This window comes from Somniosus microcephalus, chromosome 24, assembly GCF_052327205.1.
Source record: "Somniosus microcephalus isolate GS21.2 chromosome 24, FLI_Smic_1.0, whole genome shotgun sequence".
Classification (NCBI taxonomy): Eukaryota; Metazoa; Chordata; class Chondrichthyes; order Squaliformes; family Somniosidae; genus Somniosus; species Somniosus microcephalus.
In genome coordinates, this window is record NC_141010.1 from 36374187 (window position 1) to 36400429 (window position 26243).

Below are 26243 nucleotides of genomic sequence, written 5' to 3' on the forward strand. Positions count from 1 at the left end.
AGTATAATCAGTGCCCATTATCCTCAGTATAACCACTGCCCAGTATCCTCAGTATAATCACTCCCCATTATCCTCAGTATAATCACTGCCCAGCATCCTCAGTATAATCACTGCCCATTATCATCAGTATAATCACTGCCCAGTATCCTCAGTATAATCATTGCCCGGTATCCTCAGTATAATCACTGCCCAGTATCCTCAGTATAATCACTCCCCATTATCCTCAGTATAATCACTGCCCATTATCCTCAGTATAATCACTCCCCATTATCCTCAGTATAATCAGTGCCCATTATCCTCAGTATAATCACTGCCCAGTATCCTCAGTATAATCACTGCCCATTATCCTCAGTATAATCACTCCCCATTATCCTCAGTATAATCACTGCCCATTATCCTCAGTATAATCACTGCCTTTATCCTCAGTATAATCACTCCCCATTATCCTCAGTATAATCACTGCGCATTATCCTCAGTATAATCACTGCCCATTATCCTCAGTATAATCACTGCCCATTATCCTCAGTATAATCACTGCCTTTATCCTCAGTATAATCACTCCCCATTATCCTCAGTATAATCACTGTGCTTTATCCTCAGTATAATCACTCCCCATTATCCTCAGTATAATCACTGCCCATTATCCTCAGTATAATCACTGCCCAGTATCCTCAGTATAATCACTGCCCATTATCCTCAGTATAATCACTGCCCAGTATCCTCAGTATAATCACTGCCCAGTATCCTCAGTATAATCACTGCCCAGTATCCTCAGTATAATCACTCCCCATTATCCTCAGTATAATCACTGCCCATTATCCTCAGTATAATCACTCCCCATTATCCTCAGTATAATCACTGCCCATTATCCTCAGTATAATCACTGCCTTTATCCTCAGTATAATCACTCCCCATTATCCTCAGTATAATCACTCCCCATTATCCTCAGTATAATCACTGCCCATTATCCTCAGTATAATCACTCCCCATTATCCTCAGTATAATCACTGCCCATTATCCTCAGTATAATCACTGCCCATTGTCCTCAGTATAATCACTGCGCATTATCCTCAGTATAATCACTGCCCATTATCCTCAGTATAATCACTGCCCATTATCCTCAGTGTAACCACTGCCCAGTATCCTCAGTATAATCACTCCCCATTATCCTCAGTATAATCCCTGCCCATTATCCTCAGTATAATCACTGCCCAGTATCCTCAGTATAATCACTGCCCAGTATCCTCAGTATAATCACTGCCCATTATCCTCAGTATAATCACTGCCCAGTATCCTCAGTATAATCGCTGCCCATTATCCTCAGTATAATCGCTGCCCATTATCCTCAGTATAATCACTCCCCATTATCCTCAGTTTAATCACTGCCCATTATCCTCAGTATAATCACTGCCCAGTATCCGCAGTATAATCACTGCCCATTATCCTCAGTATAATCACTGCCCATTATCCTCAGTATAATCACTGCCCAGTATCCTCAGTGTAATCACTGCCCAGTATCCTCAGTATAATCACTCCCCATTATCCTCAGTATAATCACTCCCCATTATCCTCAGTATAATCACTCCCCATTATCCTAAGTATAATCACTCCCCATTATCCTCAGTATAATCACTCCCCATTATCCTCAGTATAATCACTCCCCATTATCCTCAGTATAATCACTGCCCATTATCCTCAGTATAATCACTCCCCATTATCCTCAGTATAATCAGTGCCCATTATCCTCAGTATAATCACTGCCCATTATCCTCAGTATAATCACTGCCCATTATCCTCAGTATAATCACTGCCCATTATCCTCAGTATAATCACTGCCCATTATCCTCAGTATAATCACTCCCCATTATCCTCAGTATAATCACTCCCCATTATCCTCAGTACAATCACTCCCCATTATCCCCAGTATAATCACTCCCCATTATCCTCAGTATAATCACTGCCCATTATCCTCAGTATAATCACTCATTATCCTCAGTATAATCACTGCCCATTATCCTCAGTATAATCACTCACCATTATCCTCAGTATAATCACTCCCCATTATCCTCAGTATAATCACTGCCCATTATCCTCAGTATAATCACTCCACATTATCCTCAGTATAATCACTGCCCATTATCCTCAGTATAATCACTCCACATTATCCTCAGTATAATCACTGCCCATTATCCTCAGTATAATCACTCCACATTATCCTCAGTATAATCACTGCCCATTATCCTCAGTATAATCACTCCCCAGTATCCTCAGTATAATCACTCCCCATTATCCTCAGTATAATCACTCCCCATTATCCTCAGTATAATCACTGCCCATTATCCTCAGTATAATCACTGCCCATTATCCTCAGTATAATCACTCCCCAGTCTCCTCAGTATAATCACTCCCCATTATCCTCAGTATAATCACTCCCCATTATCCTCAGTATAATTACTGCCCATTATCCTCAGTATAATCACTCCACATTATCCTCAGTATAATCACTGCCCATTATCCTCAGTATAATCACTCCCCATTATCCTCAGTATAATCACTCCCCATTATCCTCAGTATAATCACTGCCCATTATCCTCAGTATAATCACTCCACATCATCCTCAGTATAATCACTGCCCATTATCCTCAGTATAATCACTCCACATTATCCTCAGTATAATCACTGCCCATTATCCTCAGTATAATCACTCCACATTATCCTCAGTATAATCACTGCCCATTATCCTCAGTATAATCACTGCCCATTATCCTCAGTATAATCACTGCCCATTATCCTCAGTATAATCACTGCCCATTATCCTCAGTATAATCAATCCCCAGTATCCTCAGTATAATCACTCCCCAGTATCCTCAGTATAATCACTGCCCAGTATCCTCAGTATAATCACTGCTCATTATCCTCAGTATAATCACTCCCCATTATCCTTAGTATAATCATTGCCCATTATTCTCAGTATAATCACTCCCCATTATCCTCAGTATAATCACTGCCCAGTATCCTCTGTATAATCACTCCCCATTATCCTCAGTATAATCACTGCCCAGTATCCTCAGGATAATCACTCCCCAGTATGCTCAGTATAATCACTGCCCAGTATCCTCAGTATAATTACTGCTCATTATCCTCAGTATAATCACTCCCCATTATCCTCAGTATAATCACTGCCCATTATTCTCAGTATAATCACTCCCCATTATCCTCAGTATAATCACTGCCCAGTATCCTCAGTATAATCACTCCCCATTATCCTCAGTATAATCACTGCCCAGTATCCTCAGTATAATCACTCCCCATTATCCTCAGTATAATCACTCCCCGTTATCCTCAGTATAATCACTGCCCATTATCCTCAGTATAATCACTGCCCAGTATCCTCAGTATAATCACTCCCCATTATCCTCAGTATAATGACTCCCCATTATCCTCAGTATAATCACTGCCCATTATCCTCAGTATAATCACTGCCCATTATCCTCAGTATAATCACTGCCCATTATCCTCAGTATAATCACTCCCCATTATCCTCAGTATAATCACTGCCCATTATCCTCAGTATAATCACTCCCCATTATCCTCAGTATAATCACTGCCCATTATCCTCAGTATAATCTCTGCGCATTATCCTCAGTGTAATCACTGCCCATTATCCTCAGTATAATCACTGCCCATTATCCTCAGTATAACCACTGCCCAGTATCCTCAGTATAATCACTCCCCATTATCCTCAGTATAATCACTGCCCATTATCCTCAGTATAATCACTGCCCATTATCCTCAGGAAAATCACTCCCCATTATTCTCAGTATAATCACTGCCCATTATCCTCAGTATAATCACCGCCCATTATCCTCAGTATAATCACTCCCCATTATTCTCAGTATAATCACTGCCCATTATCCTCAGTATAATCACTGCCCAGTATCCTCAGTATAATCACTGCCCAGTATCCTCAGTATAATCACTGCCCAGTGTCCTCAGTATAATCACTGCCCATTATCCTCAGTATAATCACTCCCCATTATCCTCAGTATAATCACTCCCCATTATCCTCAGTATAATCACTCCCCATTATCCTCAGTATAATCACTCCCCATTATCCTCAGTATAATCACTCCCCGTTATCCTCAGTATATTCACTGCCCATTATCCTCAGTATAATCACTGCCCATTATCCTCAGTATAATCACTGCCCAGTATCCTCAGTACAATCACTGCCCAGTATCCTCAGTATAATCACTGCCCAGTATCCTCAGTATAATCACTCCCCATTATCCTCAGTATAATCACTCCCCATTATCCTCAGTATAATCACTGCCCATTATCCTCAGTATAAAAACTCCCCATTATCCTCAGTATAATCACTGCCCAGTATCCTCAGTATAATCACTGCCCATTATCCTCAGTATAATCACTGCCCAGTATCCTCAGTATAATCACTGCCCAGTATCCTCAGTATAATCACTGCCCAGTATCCTCAGTATAATCACTCCCCATTATCCTCAGTATAATCACTGCCCAGTATCCTCAGTATAATCACTCACCATTTTCCTCAGTATAATCACTGCCCATTATCCTCAGTATAATCACTCCCCATTATCCTCAGTATAATCACTCACCATTTTCCTCAGTCTCATCACTGCCCATTATCCTCAGTATAATCACTCCACATTATCCTCAGTATAATCACTGCCCATTATCCTCAGTATAATCACTCCACATTATCCTCAGTATAATCACTGCCCATTATCCTCAGTATAATCACTCCACATTATCCTCAGTATAATCATTGCCCATTATCCTCAGTATAATCACTCCCCAGTATCCTCAGTATAATCACTCCCCATTATCCTCAGTATAATCACTCCCCATTATCCTCAGTATAATCACTGCCCATTATCCTCAGTATAATCACTGCCCATTATCCTCAGTATAATCACTCCCCAGTATCCTCAGTATAATCACTCCCCATTATCCTCAGTATAATCACTCCCCATTATCCTCAGTATAATCACTGCCCATTATCCTCAGTATAATCACTGCCCATTATCCTCAGTATAATCACTCCCCATTATCCTCAGTATAATCACTCCCCATTATCCTCAGTATAATCACTGCCCATTATCCTCAGTATAATCACTCCACATTATCCTCAGTATAATCACTGCCCATTATCCTCAGCATAATCACTCCACATTATCCTCAGTATAATCACTGCCCATTATCCTCAGTATAATCACTCCACATTATCCTCAGTATAATCACTGCCCATTATCCTCAGTATAATCAATCCCCAGTATCCTCAGTGTAATCACTCCCCAGTATCCTCAGTATAATCACTGCCCAGTATCCTCAGTATAATCACTGCTCATTATCCTCAGTATAATCACTCCCCATTATCCTTAGTATAATCATTGCCCATTATTCTCAGTATAATCACTGCCCAGTATCCTCAGTATAATCACTGCTCATTATCCTCAGTATAATCACTCCACATTATCCTCAGTATAATCACTGCCCATTATCCTCAGTATAATCACTGCCCAGTATCCTCAGTATAATCACTGACCATTATCCTCAGTATAATCACTGCCCAGTATCCTCAGTATAATCACTGCCCAGTATCCTCAGTATAATCACTGCCCAGTGTCCTCAGTATAATCACTGCCCATTATCCTCAGTATAATCACTCCCCATTATCCTCAGTATAAACACTCCCCATTATCCTCAGTATAATCACTCCCCATTATCCTCAGTATAATCACTCCCCATTATCCTCAGTATAATCACTCCCCGTTATCCTCAGTATATTCACTGCCCATTATCCTCAGTATAATCACTGCCCATTATCCTCAGTATAATCACTGCCCAGTATCCTCAGTATAATCACTGCCCAGTATCCTCAGTATAATCACTGCCCAGTATCCTCAGTATAATCACTGCCCATTATCCTCAGTATAATCACTCCCCATTATCCTCAGTATAATCACTGCCCATTATCCTCAGTATAAAAACTCCCCATTATCCTCAGTATAATCACTGCCCAGTATTCTCAGCATAATCACTCCCCATTATCCTCAGTTTAATCACTGCCCATTATCCTCAGTATAATCACTGCCCATTATCCTCAGTATAATCACTGCCCAGTATCCTCAGTATAATCACTGCCCATTATCCTCAGTGTAATCACTCCCCATTATCCTCAGTATAATCACTGCCCAGTATCCTCAGTATAATCACTCCCCATTATCTTCAGTATAATCACTCCCCATTATCCTCAGTATAATCACTGCCCATTATCCTCAGTATAATCACTGCCTTTATCCTCAGTATAATCACTCCCCATTATCCTCAGTATAATCACTCCCCATTATCCTCAGTATAATCACTGCCCATTATCCTCAGTATAATCACTCCCCATTATCCTCAGTATAACCACTGCCCATTATCCTCAGTATAATCACTGCCCATTATCCTCAGTATAATCACTGCGCATTATCCTCAGTATAATCACTGCCCATTATCCTCAGTATAATCACTGCCCATTAGCCTCAGTATAACCACTGCCCAGTATCCTCAGTATAATCACTCCCCATTATCCTCAGTATAATCACTGCCCATTATCCTCAGTATAATCACTGCCCAGTATCCTCAGTATAATCACTGCCCATTATCCTCAGTATAATCACTGCCCAGTATCCTCAGTATAATCACTCCCCATTATCCTCAGTATAATCACTCCCCATTATCCTCAGTATAATCACTGCCCATTATCCTCAGTATAATCACTGCCCATTATCCTCAGTATAATCACTCCCCAGTATCCTCAGTATAATCACTCCCCATTATCCTCAGTATAATCACTCCCCATTATCCTCAGTATAATCACTCCCCATTATCCTCAGTATAATCACTGCCCATTATCCTCAGTATATTCACTGCCCATTATCCTCAGTATAATCACTGCCCATTATCCTCAGTATAATCACTGCCCAGTATCCTCAGTATAATCACTGCCCAGTATCCTCAGTATAATCACTCCCCATTATCCTCAGTATAAACACTGCCCATTATCTCAGTATAATCACTGCCCAGTATCCTCAGTATAATCACTGCCCATTATCCTCAGTATAATCACTGCCCAGTATCCTCAGTATAATCACTGCCCAGTATCCTCAGTATAATCACTGCCCATTATCCTCAGTATAATCACTGCCCATTATCCTCAGTATAATCACTGCCCAGTATCCTCAGTATAATCACTGCCCAGTATCCTCAGTATAATCACTGCCCATTATCCTCAGTATAATCACTCCCCATTATCCTCAGTATAATCACTCCCCATTATCCTCAGTATAATCACTGCCCATTATCCTCAGTATAATCACTCCCCATTATCCTCAGTATAATCACTCCCCATTATCCTCAGTATAATCACTGCCCATTATTCTCAGTATAATCACTCCCCATTATCCTCAGTATAATCACTCCCCATTATCCTCAGTATAATCACTGCCCACTATCCTCAGTATAATCACTGCCCATTATCCTCAGTATAATCACTGCCCATTATCCTCAGTATAATCACTCCCCATTATCCTCAGTATAATCACTCCCCAGTATCCTCAGTATAATCACTGCCCATTATCCTCAGTATAATCACTGCCCGGTATCCTCAGTATAATCACTGCCCAGTATCCTCAGTATAATCACTGCCCATTATCCTCAGTATAATCACTCCCCATTATCCTCAGTATAATCACTCCCCAGTATCCTCAGTATAATCACTGCCCATTATCCTCAGTATAATCACTGCCCGGTATCCTCAGTATAATCACTGCCCATTATCCTCAGTATAATCACTCCCCATTATCCTCAGTATAATCACTCCCCAGTATCCTCAGTATAATCACTGCCCAGTATCCTCAGTATAATTACTGCCCGGTATCCTCAGTATAATTACTCCCCATTATCCAATATTAGCTGAATAAATAATTCCCCAGTATTCCTTATTAATTATCGCTAAATATCCATTATTATTTACTCCAGGTAAACAGTCAGTGGTACCTTTGCTCCAGGATGGCCAACCCCTGAAGATCCTTGATGCCCTGCTTCACCCTAGACAAATGGAAAAGTCAAATAAATGATTCTTTTAATCCAGAAAAGAGGTGACAGTGTTTTAGTAGGAATAAAAATACAAAAAGGAACAACTTTGGTTGTCAGGTAGTGCACTTTCTCCAGCAACATAATTGACCCCAGGAATTGGTGACTGCAGCAGCTTTACTGGTGGTCATTTTTCTTTTGGTGGAGCCAGCACTGTGCCTTGTTCAGAGGGTGTTTGCTCCAATGTCCAACCTTCGTCTGGGGGTCACCGTCAGACCTTGGTGTAAATTGGACCCACGCAACCTGGGGGTCATTGCATTGCGAGGTGCACCCTCTACAACCCTCCCCGCCACTCCCCCCGAACCCCCGTAAAGAAATAAATTACCAACTACAACTTACATTTATATAGCGCCTCTAATGTAGTAAAATGTCCCGAGATGCTTCACAGGAGTGTAAGAAGACACAAAATAAATACCAATTGTTGGCAGGCTAAGTACCTGGAGGACCAGGAGTCCAGCTCTAGCAATTTAGATTTCATTTATTAATTATTTTCGCTAAATCAAGCTAGTGTCTAGAGGCGCTTAAACACTTCTTCCTGGCGCTCAGCATCTTATTTTCCATTCTATAACTTGATGTTAAACAGTTTAAATCTCTGAATGAATGCAGATACTGACCTTGGATCCTGGCTCCCCTTTGTCTCCTTTATGTCCCTATGAAAATAACATAAATAAGAACATAAGAACATAAGAAATAGGTGCAGGAGTAGGCCATTCAGCCCTTCGAGCCTGCTCCGCCATTCAATGAGATCATGGCTGATCTTCTGCCTCAATTCCATTTACCGGCCCTTCGCCATATCTCTTGATGCCCTTACTAGTCAGAAATCTATCGACTTCTGTTTTGAATATACCCAATGACTGAGCCTCCACAGCCCTCTGAGGTAGAGAATTCCAAAGATTCACCACCCTCTGTGTGAAGAAATTTCTTCTCATCTCAGTCCTGAATGGCCTACCCTTTATCCTGAGGCTGTGGCCCCTGGTTCTAGACTCCCCAGCCAAGGGAAACATTCTCCCAGCAGCCATCCTATCAAACCCTGTAATAATTTTGTATGCTTCAATGAGATCCCCTCTCATTCTTCTGAATTCAAGAGAATACAGGCCGAGTTTACTCAATCTCTTCTCATACGACAGTCCCGCCATCCCAGGAATCAATCTCATGAACCTTTGTGGCACTCCCTCTATGGCAAGTACATCTTTCCTTAGGCAAGGAGACCAAAATTGTACACAGTACTCCAGGTGTGGTCTCACCAAGGCCCTATATAATTGGAGTAAGACTTCTTTACTCCTGTACTCAAATGTGAGTTTAATCACCGCAATACTAAACACAATGAAGTGCTAAAGCATAGCGTTGGCGTCTAGTCTCAATTCTCAAAATCCTTTATACAACATAGCTTGAAACTGAGACAGAAGCCCTCTCCCCAAAAGTAAATACAGCCAGTAATGTGATACTGAGTCACAGAGATCAGGAAACTCCGTGCTGAGTTAGCTGATTTCAGCCAGTACACCAGTAGGGGGCGCTCCAATTGGCTTGCGTGTCCTTGAGCAATGGAGAGGAATTTCCTGTTCCTGATCATCATCCAGTGACTCCTGCTGGGAATGTGCATGAGGTGGCTGTTGCAGTTGAACAGCCTGTTGACCCTCACAGTCTAGCCTCACACGTAAATACTGGCCACTTGGGTGAAGTCCCTTCATCGGCGCTGGGTCAAAATCCTGGAACTCCCTCCCTAACAGCACTGTGGGAGTATTTTCACCACACGGACTGCAGCGGTTCAAGAGGGTGGCTCACCATCACCTTCTCAAGGTGCTGAAGACGTGCTCCAGAACTAGCCGCGCCTCTAGCCAAGCTGTTCCAGTACAGCTACAAAACTGGCATCTATCCGACAATGTGGAAAACTGCCCAGGTATGTTCTGTCCACAAAAAGCAGGACAAATCCAATCCGGCCAATTACTGCCCCATCAGTCTACTCTCAATCATCAGCAAAGTGATGAAAGGTGTCATCGACAGTGCTATCAAGCAGCACTTACTCACCAATAACCTCACCTGCTCACTGATGCCCAATTTGGGTTCCGCCAAAACCACTCGGTTCCCGACCTCATTACAGTCTTGGTCCAAACATAGACAAAGGAGCTGAATTCCAGAAGTGAGGTGAGAGTGACTGCCCTAGATGTCAAGGCAGCATTTGACCGGGTGTGGCATCAAGGAGCCCTAGTAAAACTGAAGTCAATGGGAATCAGAGGGAAAACGCTCTACTGGCTGGAGTCATACCTAGCACAAAGGAAGATGGCTGTGGTGGTTGAAGGTCAATCATCACAGCCCCAGGACATCGCAGCAGGAGTTCCTCAGGGCAGTGTCCTAGGCCCAACCATCTTCAGCTGCTTCATCAATGACCTTCCCTCCAACATAAGGTCAGAAATGGGGATGTTCGCTGATGACTGCACAATGTTCAGCGCCATTGACAACTCCTCAGATAATGAAGCAGTCCATGTCCGCATGCAACAAGACCTGGATGACGTTCAGGCTTAGGCTGATAAGTGGCAGGTAACATTCGCGCCACAGAAGTGCCAGGCAATGACTATCTCCAACAAGCGAGAGTCTAACCACCTCCCCTTGACTTTCAACGGCATTACCATCGTTGAATCCCCCACCATCAATATCCTGGGGGTCACCATTGACTGGAAACTTAACTGGACAAGCCACGTAAATACTGTGGCAACAAAAGCAGGTCAGAGGCTAGGTATTCTGTGGCGAGTGTCTCACCTCCTGACTCCCCAAAGCCTTTCCACCATCTACAGGGCACAAGTAAGGAGTGTGATGGAATACTCTCCACTTGCCTGGATGAGTGCAGCTCCAACAATACTAAGAAGCTCGACACCATCCAGGACAAAGAAGCCTGTTTGATTGGCACCCCATCCACCACCAGTGTACCGTGGCTGCAGTGTGTACCATCTATAAGATGCACTGCAGCAAATCGCCAAGGCTTAAGAACATAAGAAATAGGAGCAGGAGTAGGCCAATCGGCCCCTCGAGCCTGCTCCGCCATTCAATAAGATCATGGCTGATCTGATCCTAACCGCCAATCTGCTATCACAGAACCATCTCCTGAATCTAACAGAATTAGACATACGAAATAGGAGCAGGATCAGGCTACACGGCCCCTGGGCCCGCTCCGCTACCCACAGGGCCATGTCCGATCCGAACCTAGACTCATGTCCAAATTCCTGCCCACTCCCCGTAACCCTTAATTCCCTTTACTTCTAGGAAACTGTCTATTTCTGTTTTAAATGTATGTAATGATGTAGCTTCTACAGCTTTTTGGGGCAGCATATTCCATGGACCTACCATCCTCTGAGTGAAGTAGTTCCTCCTCATCTCAGTTTTGAAAGAGCAGCCCCTTATTCTAAGACTATGCCCCCTAGTTCTAGTTTCACCCATCATCGGGAACATCCTCCCCGCATCCACCTGATCCAACCCCTTCACAATCTTATATGTTTCAATAAGATCGCCTCTCATTCTTCTGAACTCCAATGAGTAGAGTCCCAATCTACTCAACCTCTCTTCATATGTCCATCCCCTCATCCCCGGGATTAACCGAGTGAACCTTCTTTGTACTGACTCGAGAGCAAGTATGTCTTTTCTTAAGTATGGACACCAAAACTGTATGCAGTATTCCAGGTGCGGTCTCACCAATACCTTGTACAACTGAAGCAATACCTCCCTATTTTTATATTCTATCCCCCTAGCAATGAAAGCCAACATTCCATTGGCCTTCTTAATCACTTGCTGCACCTGCATACTAACCTTTTGAGTTTCGTGCACCAGGACCCCCAGATCCCTTTGTACTTCAGTACTTTCCAGTTTCTTGCCATTAAGATAATAACTTGCTCTACGATTTTTCCTGCCAAAGTGCATAACCTCACACTTTCCAGTATTGTATTCCATCTGCCAAATCTCTGCCCACTTACTTAGCCTGTCTATGTCCCCTTGCAGGTTTTTTATGTCCTCCTCACTCACTACTTTCCCTCCCATCTTAGTATCATCTGCAAACTTTGATATGTTACACTCGGTCCCCTCCTCCAAATCGTTAATATAGATTGTAAAGAGTTGGGGACCCAGCACTGACCCCTGCGGAACACCACTAGTTACTGATTGCCAGTCTGAGAATGAACCATTTATCCCAACTCTCTGTCTTCTGTTAGATAGCCAATCCTCTATCCATGCCAGAATATTACCCCCAATCTCATGATTTTTTATCTTAAGCAATAATCTTTTGTGTGGCACCTTGTCAAATGCCTTTTGGAAGTCTAAATACACTACGTCCACTGGTTCCCCTTTATCCATCCTATATGTTACTTCCTCAAAGAACTCCAGCAAATTTGTCAAACATGACTTCCCCTTCATAAAACCATGCTGACTTTGTCCTATTAAATTATGATTATCCAAATGTCCTGTTACTGTCTCCTTAATAATGGACTCCAAAATGTTACCTACCACAGATGTTAGGCTAACCGGTCTATAGTTTCCAGCCTTCTGTCTACTGCCCTTTTTAAATAAGGGTGTTACATTAGCAGTTTTCCAGTCTGCCGGGACCTTTGCTGAGTCCAGGGAGTTTTGGAAAATTATTACCAATGCATCCACAATCCCTACCGCCACTTCCCTCAAGACCCTAGGATGTAAGCCATCAGGTCCAGGTGATTTATCCGCCTTGAGTCCCATTATTTTACCGAGTACCACTTCCTTAGTGATTTTGATCATGTTTAGCTCCTCCCCCCCTTTAGCCCCCTGTTTGTCCAGTGTTGGGATATTCTTAGTGTCCTCTACTGTAAAGACTGATACAAAATATTCATTCAGTGTTTTTGCCATCTCCATATTTCCCACCATTAATTTCCCGGTCTCATCCTCTAAGGGACCAACATTTACTTTAGCCACCCTTTTTCTTTTTATATAACTATAAAAACTCTTACTATCTGTTTTTATATTTTTTGCTAATTTACTTTCATAATCTATCTTCCCTTTCTTAATCAATCTTTTTGTTATTTTTTGCTGTCTTTTAAAGTTTTCCCAATCTTCTATCCTCCCACAAGATTTGGCTACCTTATATGCCCTTGTTTTTAGTCGAATACTATCCTTAATTTCTTTACTTAGCCACGGATGGCTGTCTTTTCTTTTACACCCTTTTCTTCTCAGTGGAATATATTTTTTTTGGAAGTTGTAAAATAACTCCTTAAATGTACACCACTGATCATGTATCGTCTTACCCTTTAATCTATTTTCCCAATCCACTCTACTCAATTCCGCTCTCATACCTTCATAGTCTCCTTTATTCAAGCTTAGCACACTTGTTTGAGATCCAACCTTCTCACCCTCTAATTGAATATGGAATTCAACCATGTTATGGTCACTCATTCCAAGGGGATCCTTTACTAGGACATTTTTAATTAATCCTGTCTCGTTACACAGGACCAGATCTAAGGTTGCTTGCCCCCCTGGTCGGTTCAGTTACATACTGCTCAAGAACCCCATCCCTAATACACTCAATGAATTCATCCTCAAGGCAGCCCTGCCCAATTTGATTTGTCCAATTAATATGATAGTTAAAATCCCCCATAATTATAGAGGTTCCCTTATTACAAGCCTCAACTATTTCCTGATTGACCTTCTCTGTTGTCATTTTTATTATTTTCTCTAGGAACCTCCCCCCCACTAGTTAGTTTAAAGTCCTCTCTACAGCCCTAGTTATATGATCCGCCAGGACTCCCGTCCCAACAGAACAGCTCCCTCCTACCCCAGTACTGGTGCCAGTGGCCTAGAAATTCAGTCGCGTTTGCGCCCACTTATTGGCTAAAGAGTGGTTTGCGCCGGAAGTTTTTTAGTGCCCGAAATTCAGTTGGTCCCTAACATCGGCGTTAGCCGGTAGCGCTGCGCCGGCACCGATGATGTCATCGGTGTGCGCAGCGCCCCGGTTCCAATGCGATTCCGTGCCGACTGCCAAATTCAGTTGCGGCCGCCTCGCCCGTAGCGGCCGCAAACAGCGTTTGAAAAACGGCGCCTTGCAGCTCCGAGAGGCCGGCGCATAAAGGTGGAGGGGCGGCCGGCCGCTTTCCCGGCGGCCGATTGGCCGCTCCTTCCTCCCCGGACTCCCACACCACCCCCCCGCGGCATTGGTGTCTGACCCCCGCGAGCCCGGCACTTCTCCGTGGTGCCGGGCTCATTTGCCGGGGGAATCCAGCGGCGATCTCACGGCTGCAGGCAGCTCCTCCTTAAGAGAAGGAGGAGGCCTGCAGTACCCCAGCCTGCCGCACCGCATCGGGTGGCGCAGCGGCAGCTGGACGCCTGAAACTGACTTACAGCGCCCCAAGCGAGGCGGCCAAACCCTGCAATAGCGCCCGCCTCCGTCTTGGGTCGCTGCAACTGAATTTCAGGCGGGCGCTACGGGAATCCGGGCGAGCGCTAAATTTCGGGCGCTAAAGACCTGGCGCGGCGATAGCGAATTTCTAGGCCAGTGTCCCAGGAAGCAAAACCCATTTCTCCCACACCAGTCTTTGAGCCACGCGTTTAACTCTCTAATTTTATTTGTCCTAGCCAAATTCGCTCGTGGCTCAGGTAATAATCCAGAGATTATTACCCTTGAGGTTCTGTTTTTTAATTTGACCCCTAGCTGCTCATACTCCTTTAACAGAACCGGCTTCCTAGTCCTATCTACGTCGTTTGTACCAACATGGACCACGACAACTGGATCCACCCCCTCCCACTGCAAGTTTCTTTCCAGCCCAGAGATGTCCTTAACCCTGGCACCGGGTAGGCAACACAGCCTTCGGGACTCTCGCTCTCGGCTGCAGAGAACTTCTTCGGCAGCACCTCCCAAACCCGCAACCTCTTCCATCTAGAAGGACAAGGACAGCAGGCGCATGGGAACACCACCACCTCCAAGTTCCCCTCCAAGTCACACACCATCCTGACTTAGAGGTATATCGCCGATCCTTCATCGTCGCTGGGTCAAAATCCTGGAACTCCCTCCCTAGCAGCACTGTGGGAGTACCTTCACCACACGGACTGCAGCGGTTCAAGAAGGCAGCTCACCACCACCTTCTACAAGGGTAACTAGGAATGGGCAATAAATGCTGGCCTTGTCTGCGATGCCCAGATCCCATGAATGAATGAAAAAAAAGTACCAGAGGGCTGCTGGCATTGTACCCCAGTATATTGTATAAAAATATTGTTAGCATTCTACCAAAATGGTTCAGTGGTTATTTAATATACAGATAATTATTTTTATAGTTAAGTAGGAACCTGCAGCAGAGGAGGGGAGAACATCAGGGAGGGGAGACACTGGGGGTGGAAAAAACACATTTGAAGGAAAGTAAAAGGAACTGAGCTGGAGCAGAGTTTAATCTTTGAGTAATCCTATTTATACAAATCAAGTTAAGAAGTGTGCCTTTAAGATCTTCAATGTTTTTGTACTTGTTCACTTTCTATTATCAGACAGTTCTCTAGTTACAACAGGCAACTAACATATGACCCTGGGTACCAGCACTTAGTAAAGTTGCATTCTTTTTTAAAAGAGATATTGCTCCTCCCCATTTTTCTCCTGATAATTGTAACTCTAGCTGGGTTTATGGCAAATGGCCATTTTTCATTGATGAGCCTCGAGAGTACAAGCCAGTGGGCTAATCAACCGTGGAAAGCATCACAGGCTCTCTATAGCGATCAGTGGCAATATCTAGTGATAAACACCATTTGTGTGTATGTGCGCTTGCGTATGCATGTGCCTGTGCATGCATACATGTGTATATGTGTATATGTGAGAGTGTGTACATATGTGTGTGCCTGTCTGTGTGTGTGTGTATGTGTGAGTCTGTGTGTGAGTGTGCATATGTGTGTGTGTGTGTGTCTATGTATGTGTGTGTGTGTGTGTCTGTGTATGTGTGTGTGCATGTCTATGTATGTGTGTGTGTATGTGCATGTGTGTGTTTCCATCATTTCATTGAATGGCGGAACAGGCTCAAGGGGCTGAATGGCCTACTCCTGTTCCTATGTGAGTTTGTTAACTTGTATGTGTCTGAGTGTGTGTGTTTGTGTGTGCATGTGTGTGTGCATGTGTGTGTTCATGTGTGTATCTGTGAGTGTGAGTGTGTGCCTACACATTTGATGCTGCTATCATGGTGCTTCGTAATCTGTGATTGTTGGTCAGGAGTGATTTTGTGAACATTATTGACTTCTACACTAAGGCTAGGGAGGGAAAAGCACTGTTATACATCAATGTCTGCATTACTTCAATCTTATATTATGTGATACTGACCGGAGGTCCTAATGGTCCATGTGGCCCTGGATTTCCTGGTGAACCAGCCTCACCTGGTAAGCCCTAGAACAGAGGAAGATGAAATAATTACTGCCCAACAGGGCCACCCAGTTAATGTTTGTGCTAAAATAGCAGAGAGAGGAATTTTAGACGCATTAAGCATCTGTAGACTAATGTTTGACGTGCATTTTCAGGATGTTGAGTTTCAAAACGGGGTACTTTAAGAATTTAAGTAGTAATCGGATACACCCAGTAGATGGCACTATCTGACAATGCAGAATTGTCTGTTACTGAAGGCGCTGTACACAAGTCAAAATTCCTGGAATTAGGTTCACTGTACAGCAGGGCAGATTTGCCCATAGGCTTTTGTTAAGAAATTGTTTGTTTAGTTATGTACAAAATCAGGGCTAAGAGTGAAGTGTAATTAAAATTTTGGTTGGACAATATTACGAATACTCCTCCTCCCTCCAATTTTTAGAGGTGAATTCTAATGTCCCTAATCCCATCCCAGCGGAGATCAGCTGACTCAGAATAGACTGGCAATGAAACCAGGGGACCTTCTTGTCCTCTTCGACTGAGCAGCGCTTTGTGGTCAATATATTTATCAACAACAACATCTTGCATTTATATAGCGCCTTTAACATAGTAAAACGTCCTGAGGCATTTCACAGAAGCATTGTCAAACAAAATTTGACACCGAGCCACATAAGGAGCTATTAGGATAGGGTTTGGCCAAAGAGGTTTTAAGGAGCGTCTTAAAGGAGAAGACAGGCAGAGAAGCGGAGAGGTTTAGGGGGGAATTCTAGAGTTTAGGGCCTAGGCACCTGAAGGCACGGCCGTCATTGGTGGAGAGTTGAAAACCGGAGATGCGCAAGAAGCCAGAATTGGAGCAGCGCAGAGATCTCGGGGGGTTGTGGGGCTGGAGTTGGTTGTAGAGATAGGGAGGGGCGAGGCCATGGAGGGATTTGAAAACAAGGCTGAGAATTTTAAAATCGAGGCATTGCTGTACTGGGAGCCAATGTAGGTCAGTGAGCACAGGGGTGATGGGTGAACAGCACTTGGTGCCCGTTAGGATACGGGGCAGTGAGCACAGGGGTGATGGGTGAACAGCACTTGGTGCCCGTTAGGATACGGGGCAGTGAGCACAGGGGTGATGGGTGAACGGGACTGGGTGCCCGTTAGGATACGGGGCAATGAGCACAGGGGTGGTGGGTGAACGGGACTGGGTGCCCGTTAGGATACGGGGCAGTGAGCACAGGGGTGATGGGTGAACAGGACTGGGTGCCCGTTAGCATACGGGCAGTACTAGTTTTGGATGAGCTCAAATTTATGGAACGTGAAAGATGGGAGGCTGGCCAAGAGAGCATTAGAATAGTCAAGTCTAGAGGTAACAAAGGCATGGATGAGGGTTTCAGCAGCAAATGAGGTGAGGCAGGGGCGGAGACGGGCGATGCTAGAGCTGAAAGTAGGCGGTCTTGGTGATGGAGCGGATACATGGTCGAAAGCTCATCTCAGGGTCAAATAGGAGGCCAAGGTTGCGAACTGTATGGTTGAGCCTCAGACAGTGGCCAGGGAGAGGGGTGGAGCATCACTTGCATTTATAAAGCACCTTTTATCACCTCAGGACGTCCCAAAGCGCTTTACAGCCAATTCATTACATTTGAAATATAGTCACTGTTGTAATGTAGGAAACATGGCAGCCAATTTGTGCACAGCAAGATACAACAAATAGCAAAGTGATAAATGATCAGATAACCTGTTCTAATGATGTTGGTTAAGGGCTAAATATTGGCCAGGACACCAGGGAGAACGGCCCTGCTCTTTTTCGAATAGTGCCATGGGATCTTTTAAGACCACCTGAGAGGACAGATGGGGCCTCGGTTTAACGTCTCATCTAAAAGACCGTGTAGCACTCCCTCAGTACTGCACTGGGAGTGTCACCCTAGATTATGTGCTCAAGTTAAGAGCATAAGAACATAAGAAATAAGAGGAGTCGGCCATTTGGCCCTTCGAACCTGCTCCGCCATTCAATAAGATCAGGGCTGATCTTCTACTTCACCTCCACTTTCCTGAAACCCCTTGATTTCCTTAATATTCAAAAATCTATCGATCTCTGGAGTGGGACTTGAACCAATAACTCAGAGGCGAGAGTGCTACCCTCTGAGCCACAGGCTGACACAAAGAAGATCCACTACACCATCCAACCCGCCTGAGGATTAACGATCCAATAATTGAGCTTGATCACACGGGAAGTTTCCCATTTAATTCCTCCTGCAGTTTTAAATGTCGACTTAATGCAATCGGTAACACTCTTGCCTATGAGTCAGAAGGTTGTGGGGGTCAAACCGGCCCCCAGGACTTGAGTACAGAATCCAGCTGACACTTCGAAGCTGAAGTGGAGGAGGGCTTTGGATGAGATATTAAACCACAGCCCTGTCTGTCCAGTGGTTCAAGTGATTGCAAGGGGTATGGAGTATAAAAATAGGGAAGGTTTGATGCAACTTTACAGGGCGCTGGTGAGACCGCACCTGGAGTACTGTGTACAGTTGTGGTCTCCATATTTAAGGAAGGATATACTTGCATTGGAGGCGGTACAGAGAAGATTCATGAGGTTGATTCTTGGGATGGAGGGGTTGACGTATGACGAAAGGTTGAGCAGGTTGGGCCTATACTCAATGGATGTTAGAAGAATGAGAGGTGATCTTATTGAAACATATAAGATTCTGAGGGGGATTGACAGGGTGGATGCTGAGAGGATGTTTCCCCTAGTGGGGGTATCTAGAACTAGGGATCATAGTTTCAGAATAAGGGGTCGCGCATTTAAGACGGAGATGAGAAGGAATTTCTTCTCTGAGGGTCGTGAATCTTTGGAATTCTCTACCCCGGAGAGCTGCGGAGGCTGAGTCACTGAATATATTCAAGGCAGAGATTGATAGACCTTTGAACTGCAAGGGAGTCGAGGGGTATGGGGTGAGAGCGGGAAAGTGGTGTTGAGGACAAGATCGGATCAGCCATGATCTTATTGAATGGCGGAGCAGGTTCGAGGGGCCGATTGGCCTACTCCTGCTCCTGTTTCTTATGTTCTTATGATTGTTGAGGATTCCCAAGGCACTATGTAAAAAAAAAGAGCAGGGGAGTTCTCCCGCTGTTGCAGCCAACATTCTTTCCTCAACCAATACCACCACAAACAGATTAACTGGCCATTTGTCTTGTTGCTGTTTGCTGTGCACAAAATGGCTGCCACGTTTGCCTACATAACAGTGAGTGCACTTCAAATATAATGCAATGTGTGTGAAGCGCTTTGGAACTTCCCGAGAGATCTGATAATGCGCTATATAAATGCAACAACTTTTTTTTTTTTATAAACAGGTTTTAAGGTTTGCAAACCAAGCACTTACTCTTGGGCCAGGAGGCCCTTTTAACCCAGGTTTACCGGGTATGCCAGGGGTCCCAGAAACCTCTTCACTCTGAAAAAGAACATGGATATTATTGTATCTGTAAGAATTTTTTTTTTAAATGACTCCTAGCGCTTCCTGTCCTCACCCCCAACAAATATAGACAAAGAAAGCAAATGTTACTCTCCAGGAGTACAACTTTGTAACTTCAATTCAATTCAATTCAATTTTATTTGTCACATATGCAGCAGACGTGCGTACTGCACAATGAAATGTTGATTTTTATGAGTCCTCCCAACATTGGAATAAATATGGCATAACAATGATAAAAATACTAATAGAATACTAATAGAAAGACAGTAATAATAAATAAAACAACAGTAATAAATAATAATAAATTAATCGTTCATGAGTCTTATGGCCTGGGGGTAGAAGCTGTTTCGAAATCTGTTGGTACGAGACCATATGCTTTGGTATCTCTTACCGGACAGGAGCAGGGCGAAGAGGTTGTGGCTGGGGTGACTCGCGTCTTTAATGATTCTCAGGGCCTTCCCCCGGCACCTCTCGGGGTAGATATCCTGCACAGCAGGTAGTTTAATTCCTATAGTGTGTTGTGCAGCTTTCACTACCATCTGTAGAGCCTTGCGGTCTGTGGCGGTGCAGTTGCCATACCAGGAAGTGATGCAGCCGGACAGGATACTCTCGATGGTGCACCGGTAGAAGTTGGTGAGAATCTGGGGGGCCATTCCAAATTTCTTCAGTCTCCTGAGGAAGAACAGGCATTGGCATGCCTTCTTGGTTACAACATTGATGTGATGGGACCACGTTAAGTCCTCCGTAATGAATACACCCAGGAATTTGAAGCTGCTGACCCTCTCCACCTCAGCCCCTTCGATGTAGATTGGGGTGTGTTCCTCCCCCTGCCGCTTCCTGTAATCCACGATCATCTCCTTTGTTTTGCTGATGTTGAGGGAGAGATTGTTGTACTTGCACCATTCTCCTAGGGCTCTTACCTCCTCCCTGTAGCCTGTCGAGGCCCGACCAGAGCGGACCTGCGTGTGAGCAGCTGAGGAGTTCAAAAACCGGCGGCAGTTGGGGAGCAGTGGCTGATTCAGCGAACGAGGCCCGACCAGAGCGGACCTGCGTGCGAGCAGCTGAGGAGTTCAAAAACCGGCGGCAGTTGGGGAGCGGCGGCTGATTCAGCGAACGAGGCCCGACCAGAGCGGACCTGTGTGCGAGCAGCTGAGGAGTTCAAAAACCGGCGGCAGTTGGGGAGCAGCGGCTGATTCAGCGAACGAGGCCCGACCAGAGCGGACCTGTGTGCGAGCAGCTGAGGAGTTCAAAAACCGGCGGCAGTTGGGGAGCGGCGGCTGATTCAGCGAACGAGGCACGACCAATTCAACAGCAGGGGAGAGAGGTAAAAAGTAATCAAAGTGTGACGTCACCAGGAAGCAGGTAAGTGATTGGTTGGTGAGTATTTCTCTCTTTTTTTAAACTTTAACTCTGGTTTATAGTTTCTAAGGTCCCTCTAGTGTAGCAGGGACTGTTGGTAAACCAGTTAACTGTAGTGTAATTAGTGGGATTGATTGATTTAATTTAAATTCAATTAATTAAAGGGTAAGTCATGGCAGGACAGCCAGGCCCCGTGATCTGCTCCTCCTGCGATATGTGGGAACTCAGGGACACTTCCTGTGTCCCTGACAACTACGTGTGCAGGAAGTGCATCCAGCTGCAGCTACTGACAGACCACATTGCGGCGCTGGAGCTGCGATTGGATACATACTGGAGCATTCACGATGCTCAGGACATCGTGAATAGCACATTTACGGAGTTGGACACACCGCAGGTAGAGGTTGGACAGGAAGAAAGGGAACGGGTGACCAACAGGCAGAGTACTAGGCGCAGGCAGATAGTGCAGGGGTCCCCTGTGGCCATCCCCCTCTCCAACAGATACACCACTTTGAGTACTGTTGGGAGGGATGGCTTATCAGAGGAAGGCAGCAGCAGCCAACTTCCTGGCACCAGGGGTGGCTCTGCTGCACAGAATGGGAGGAAAAAGAGGGGTAGAGCTATAGTAATAGGGGATTCAATTGTAAGGGGAATAGATAGGCGTTTCTGCGGCCGCAAACGAGACTCCAGGATGGTGTGTTGCCTCCCTGGTGCAAGGGTCAAGGATGTCTCCGAGCGGCTGCAGAACATCTTGGAAGGGGAGGGTGAACAGCCAGTTGTCGTGGTGCATATAGGCACCAACGATATAGGTAAAAAGTGGGATGAGGTCCTAAAAGCGGAATATAGGGAGTTAGGAGATAAATTAAAAAACAGGACCTCAAAGGTAATAATCTCAGGATTGCTACCAGTGCCACGTGCTAGTCAGAGTAGAAATAGAAGGATACTTCAGATGAATACGTGGCTAGAGGAATGGTGCCAGGGGAAGGGATTCAAGTTCCTGGGACATTGGAACGGGTTCTGGGGGAGGTGGGACCAGTTCAAACTGGACGGTTTGCACCTGGGCAGGGCTGGAACCGATGTCCTAGGGGGAGTGTTTGCTAGTGCTGTGGGGGAGGGTTTAAACTAAAATGGCAGGGGGTTGGGAACTTGAGCAGGGAGACAGAGGAAAGGGAAACAAGGATAAAAGCAAAAGATAGGAAGGAGAAAAACAAAAGTGGCAGTCAGAGAAATCAACGGTTTAAATCAAACATGGCCACAGTAAATAATAATTCTAATAGGTCTAAGAGCGTTAAAAAAACAAGCCTGAAGGCTTTGTGTCTTAATGCGAGGAGCATTTGTAATAAGGTGGATGAATTGGCTGCGCAAATAGAAGTAAACAAATACGATTTGGTTGGGATTACGGAAACGTGGCTCAAGGAAGGCCAGGACTGGGAACTCAACATCCAGGGGTATTCGATATTCAGGAAAGATAGGCAAAAAGGAAAGGGAGGTGGGGTAGCATTACTTTTTAAGGAAGGGGTTAATACAATTGTAATGAATGATATTAGCTCTGATGAGGTGGAATCTGTATGGGTAGAATTGAGAAATACTAAGGGGAAAAAAACGTTAGTGGGAGTGGTTTATAGACCTCCAAACAGTAAGGCGGAGGTTGGGGATGGCATTAAAAGGCAAATTAAAGAAGCGTGCAATAAGGGCACAGCAGTCATCATGGGTGACTTTAATCTACATATAGATTGGGCCAACCAAATTAGTAACAATACTGTGGAGGAGGAATTCCTGGAGTGTTTACGGGATGGTTTCCTGGACCAATATGTTGAGGAACCAACCAGAGATCAGGCCATCTTAGACTGGGTATTATGTAACGAGAAAGGATTAATTAGCAATCTTGTTGTACGAGGCCCCTTGGGTCGGAGCGATCATAATATGATCGAATTCTTCATTAAGATGGAGAATGAAGTAGTTGACTCGGAGACTAGGGTCCTCAATTTAAATAAAGGAAACTACGATGGTCTGAGGAGCGAGTTGGGTAGGATTGATTGGGGAATGGCACTCAAAGGGTTGACGGTGGATAGGCAATGGCAAACATTCAAAGACCGAATGGATGAACTACAGAATTTGTTCATCCCAGTTTGGCATAAAAATAAAACAAAAAAGGTGACCCAACCATGGCTAACAAGGGAAATCAGGGATAGCATAAGATCCAAGGAGAGGGCATATAAATTGGCCAGAAAAAGCAATAATCCTGAGGATTGGGAGTAGTTTAGGATTCAACAAAGGAGGACAAAGGGATTAATTAAGAAAGGGAAATAGAATATGAGAGTAAGCTTGCAAGGAACATAAAAACTGACTGTAAAAGCTTTTATAGATATGCAAAGAGAAAAAGATTGGTGAAGTCAAGCGTAGGTCCCTTGCAGTCAGAATCGGGGGAATTTATAATGGGGAGCAAAGCAATGGCAGACCAACTAAATACATATTTTGGTTCTGTCTTCACAAAGGAGGACACAAATAACCTCCCAGAGATGCCGGGGAACATAGGGTCTGATGAAAGAGAGGAACTGAAAGAAATCAGTATTTGTAGGGAAGTGGTGTTAGGAAAATTGATGGGACTGAAGGCCAATAAATCCCCAGGGCCTGATAATCTACATCCCAGGGTACTTAAGGAAGTGGCCCTAGAAATAGTAGATGCATTGCTGGTCATCTTCCAGAACTCGATAGACTCTGGAACAGTACCCATGGATTGGAGGGTAGCTAATGTTACCCCACTATTCAAAAAAGGTGGTAGAGAAAAAGTGGGTAATTATAGACTGGTAAGCCTGACATCGGTAGTGGGGAAAATGCTAGAGTCCATTATAAAAGGTGTAATAGCAGAGCACTTGGAAAGCAGTGACAGGATCGGACAAAGTCAACATGGATTTACAAAAGGTAAATCATGCTTGACTAATCTACTGGAATTTTTTGAGGATGTAACTGATAAAATAGATAAGGGAGAACCAGTGGATGTGGTGTATTTGGACTTTCAGAAGGCTTTCGATAAGGTCCCACATAAGAGATTAGCGTGCAAAATTAAGGCACATGGGATTGGGGGCAAGGTATTGACTTGGATAGAGAACTGGTTGGCGGACAGAAAGCAAAGAGTTGGAATAAACGGGTCGTTTTCCGAGTGGCAGGCAGTGACTAGTGGGGTACCGCAAGGATCGGTCCTAGGACCCCAGCTGTTCACAATATATATTAATGATCTGGACGAGGGAATTGGATGTAATATCTCCAAATTTGCAGATGACACAAAGCTGGGTGGGAGGGTATGCTGTGAGGAGGATGTCGTGAAACTCCAGTACGATTTGGGCAGGTTGGATCATTGGGCAGAAACATGGCAAATGCGCTATAATGTGGATAAATATGAGGTTATCCACTTTGGTGGCAAAAACAGGAAGGCAGATTATTATTTGAATGGCAATAGATTGGGAGAAGGAGAAGTGCAAAGAGACCTGGGTGTTCTTGTGCACCAGTCGCTGAAGGTAAGCATGCAGGTGCAGCAGGCGGTTAAGAAGGCAAATGGTGTGTTGGCCTTCGTAGCAAGAGGGTTCGAGTACAAGAACAAGGATGTCTTGCTGCAATTGTACAGGGCCTTGGTGAGACCACACCTTGAGTATTGTGTGCAGTTTTGGTCACCTTACCTGAGGAAGGACGTTCTTGCCATGGAAGGAGTGCAGCGAAGATTCACCAGGCTGATACCTGGGATGGCAGGAATGACGTATGAGGAGAGATTGTGTCGATTGGGCTTATACTCACTGGAGTTTAGAAGATTGAGAGGGGATCTCATCGAAACCTATAAAATTCTGTCAGGCCTGGACAGACTAGATGCAGGAAGGATGTTTCTGATGGCCGGGGAGTCCAGAATCAGGGGTCATAGTCTAAGGATAAGGGGTAAGCCATTTAGGACAGAGATGAGGAGGAATTTCTTCACCCAGAGAGTGGTGAACCTGTGGAATTCTCTGCCACAGAGGGCGGTGGAGGCCAGTTCATTAAATATATTCAAGAAAGAGTTGGATATATTTCTTAAGGCTAAAGGGATCAAGGGATACGGGGAGAAGGCAGGGACAGGGTACTGAATTTGGATGATCAGCCATGATCTCATTGAATGGCGGAGCAGGCTCGAAGGGCCGAATGGCCTACTCCTGCTCCTATCTTCTATGTTTCTATGTCTCGTCGCCATCTGTGATCAGGCCTACAACGGTAGTGTCATCAGCAAACTTGATGATGGAGTTGAAGTTGTGCGTGGCCACGCAGTCATGAGTGAACAGCGAGTACAGAAAGGGGCTGAGCACACAACCCTGGGGAGCTCCCATGTTCAGGATCAGTGTGGAGGAGGTGTTTCTGCCTATTTTCACCACCTGGGGTCTTCCCGTCAGGAAGTCCAGGATCCAGTTGCATAGGGATGTGTTAAGTCCTAGCTCACTGAGCTTGTTGACAAGCTTGGAGGGAATAATGGTATTGAATGCTGAACTATAATCAATGAACAACATTCTCACATAGGTGTTCCTCTTATCCAGGTGTGATAAGGCAGTGTGCAGTACAGTGGCGATGGCATCATCCCTAGATCTGTTTGGGCGGAAGGGAAATTTGAGTGGGTCCAGTGTGTCAAGTAGTAACGAGTTGATGTGGGTTTTGACCAGCCTCTCAAAGCACTTCATGATGACAGAAGTGAGTGCTATGGGGCGGTAGCCGTTTAAACAGGTTCCTTTTGTTTTTTTGGGGACTGGAATAACCGATGTCATCTTGAAGCGGGTGGGGACTACAGACTGGTACAGTGAACAGTTGAATATATCCGTAAACACGGCTGCCAGCTGGTCAGCGCATGCTCTAAGGACACGCCCAGGGATTCCATCTGGACCGGGTGCTTTGTGGGTGTTCACTCTCTTAAAGGTCTT

The 26243-nt window shown here is 44.8% G+C and overlaps 1 protein-coding gene across 3 annotated transcripts in view; it reads right to left on the reverse strand.

Moving 5' to 3' along the window:
• Positions 1-26243, reverse strand: part of LOC147101237 (uncharacterized) — a 181387-nt gene that overhangs the window by 90163 nt on the left and 64981 nt on the right. For all 3 annotated transcript variants that reach the window (XM_085966510.1, XM_085966509.1, XM_085966511.1), the window contains 4 exons: positions 19870-19938; positions 16472-16534; positions 8793-8828; positions 8083-8133 (listed from right to left, as the gene is read on the reverse strand). In XM_085966510.1, coding sequence (XP_085822636.1) covers positions 8083-8133; positions 8793-8828; positions 16472-16534; positions 19870-19938 — 219 coding nt within the window. The remainder of the gene's footprint in view (positions 1-8082; positions 8134-8792; positions 8829-16471; positions 16535-19869; positions 19939-26243) is intronic.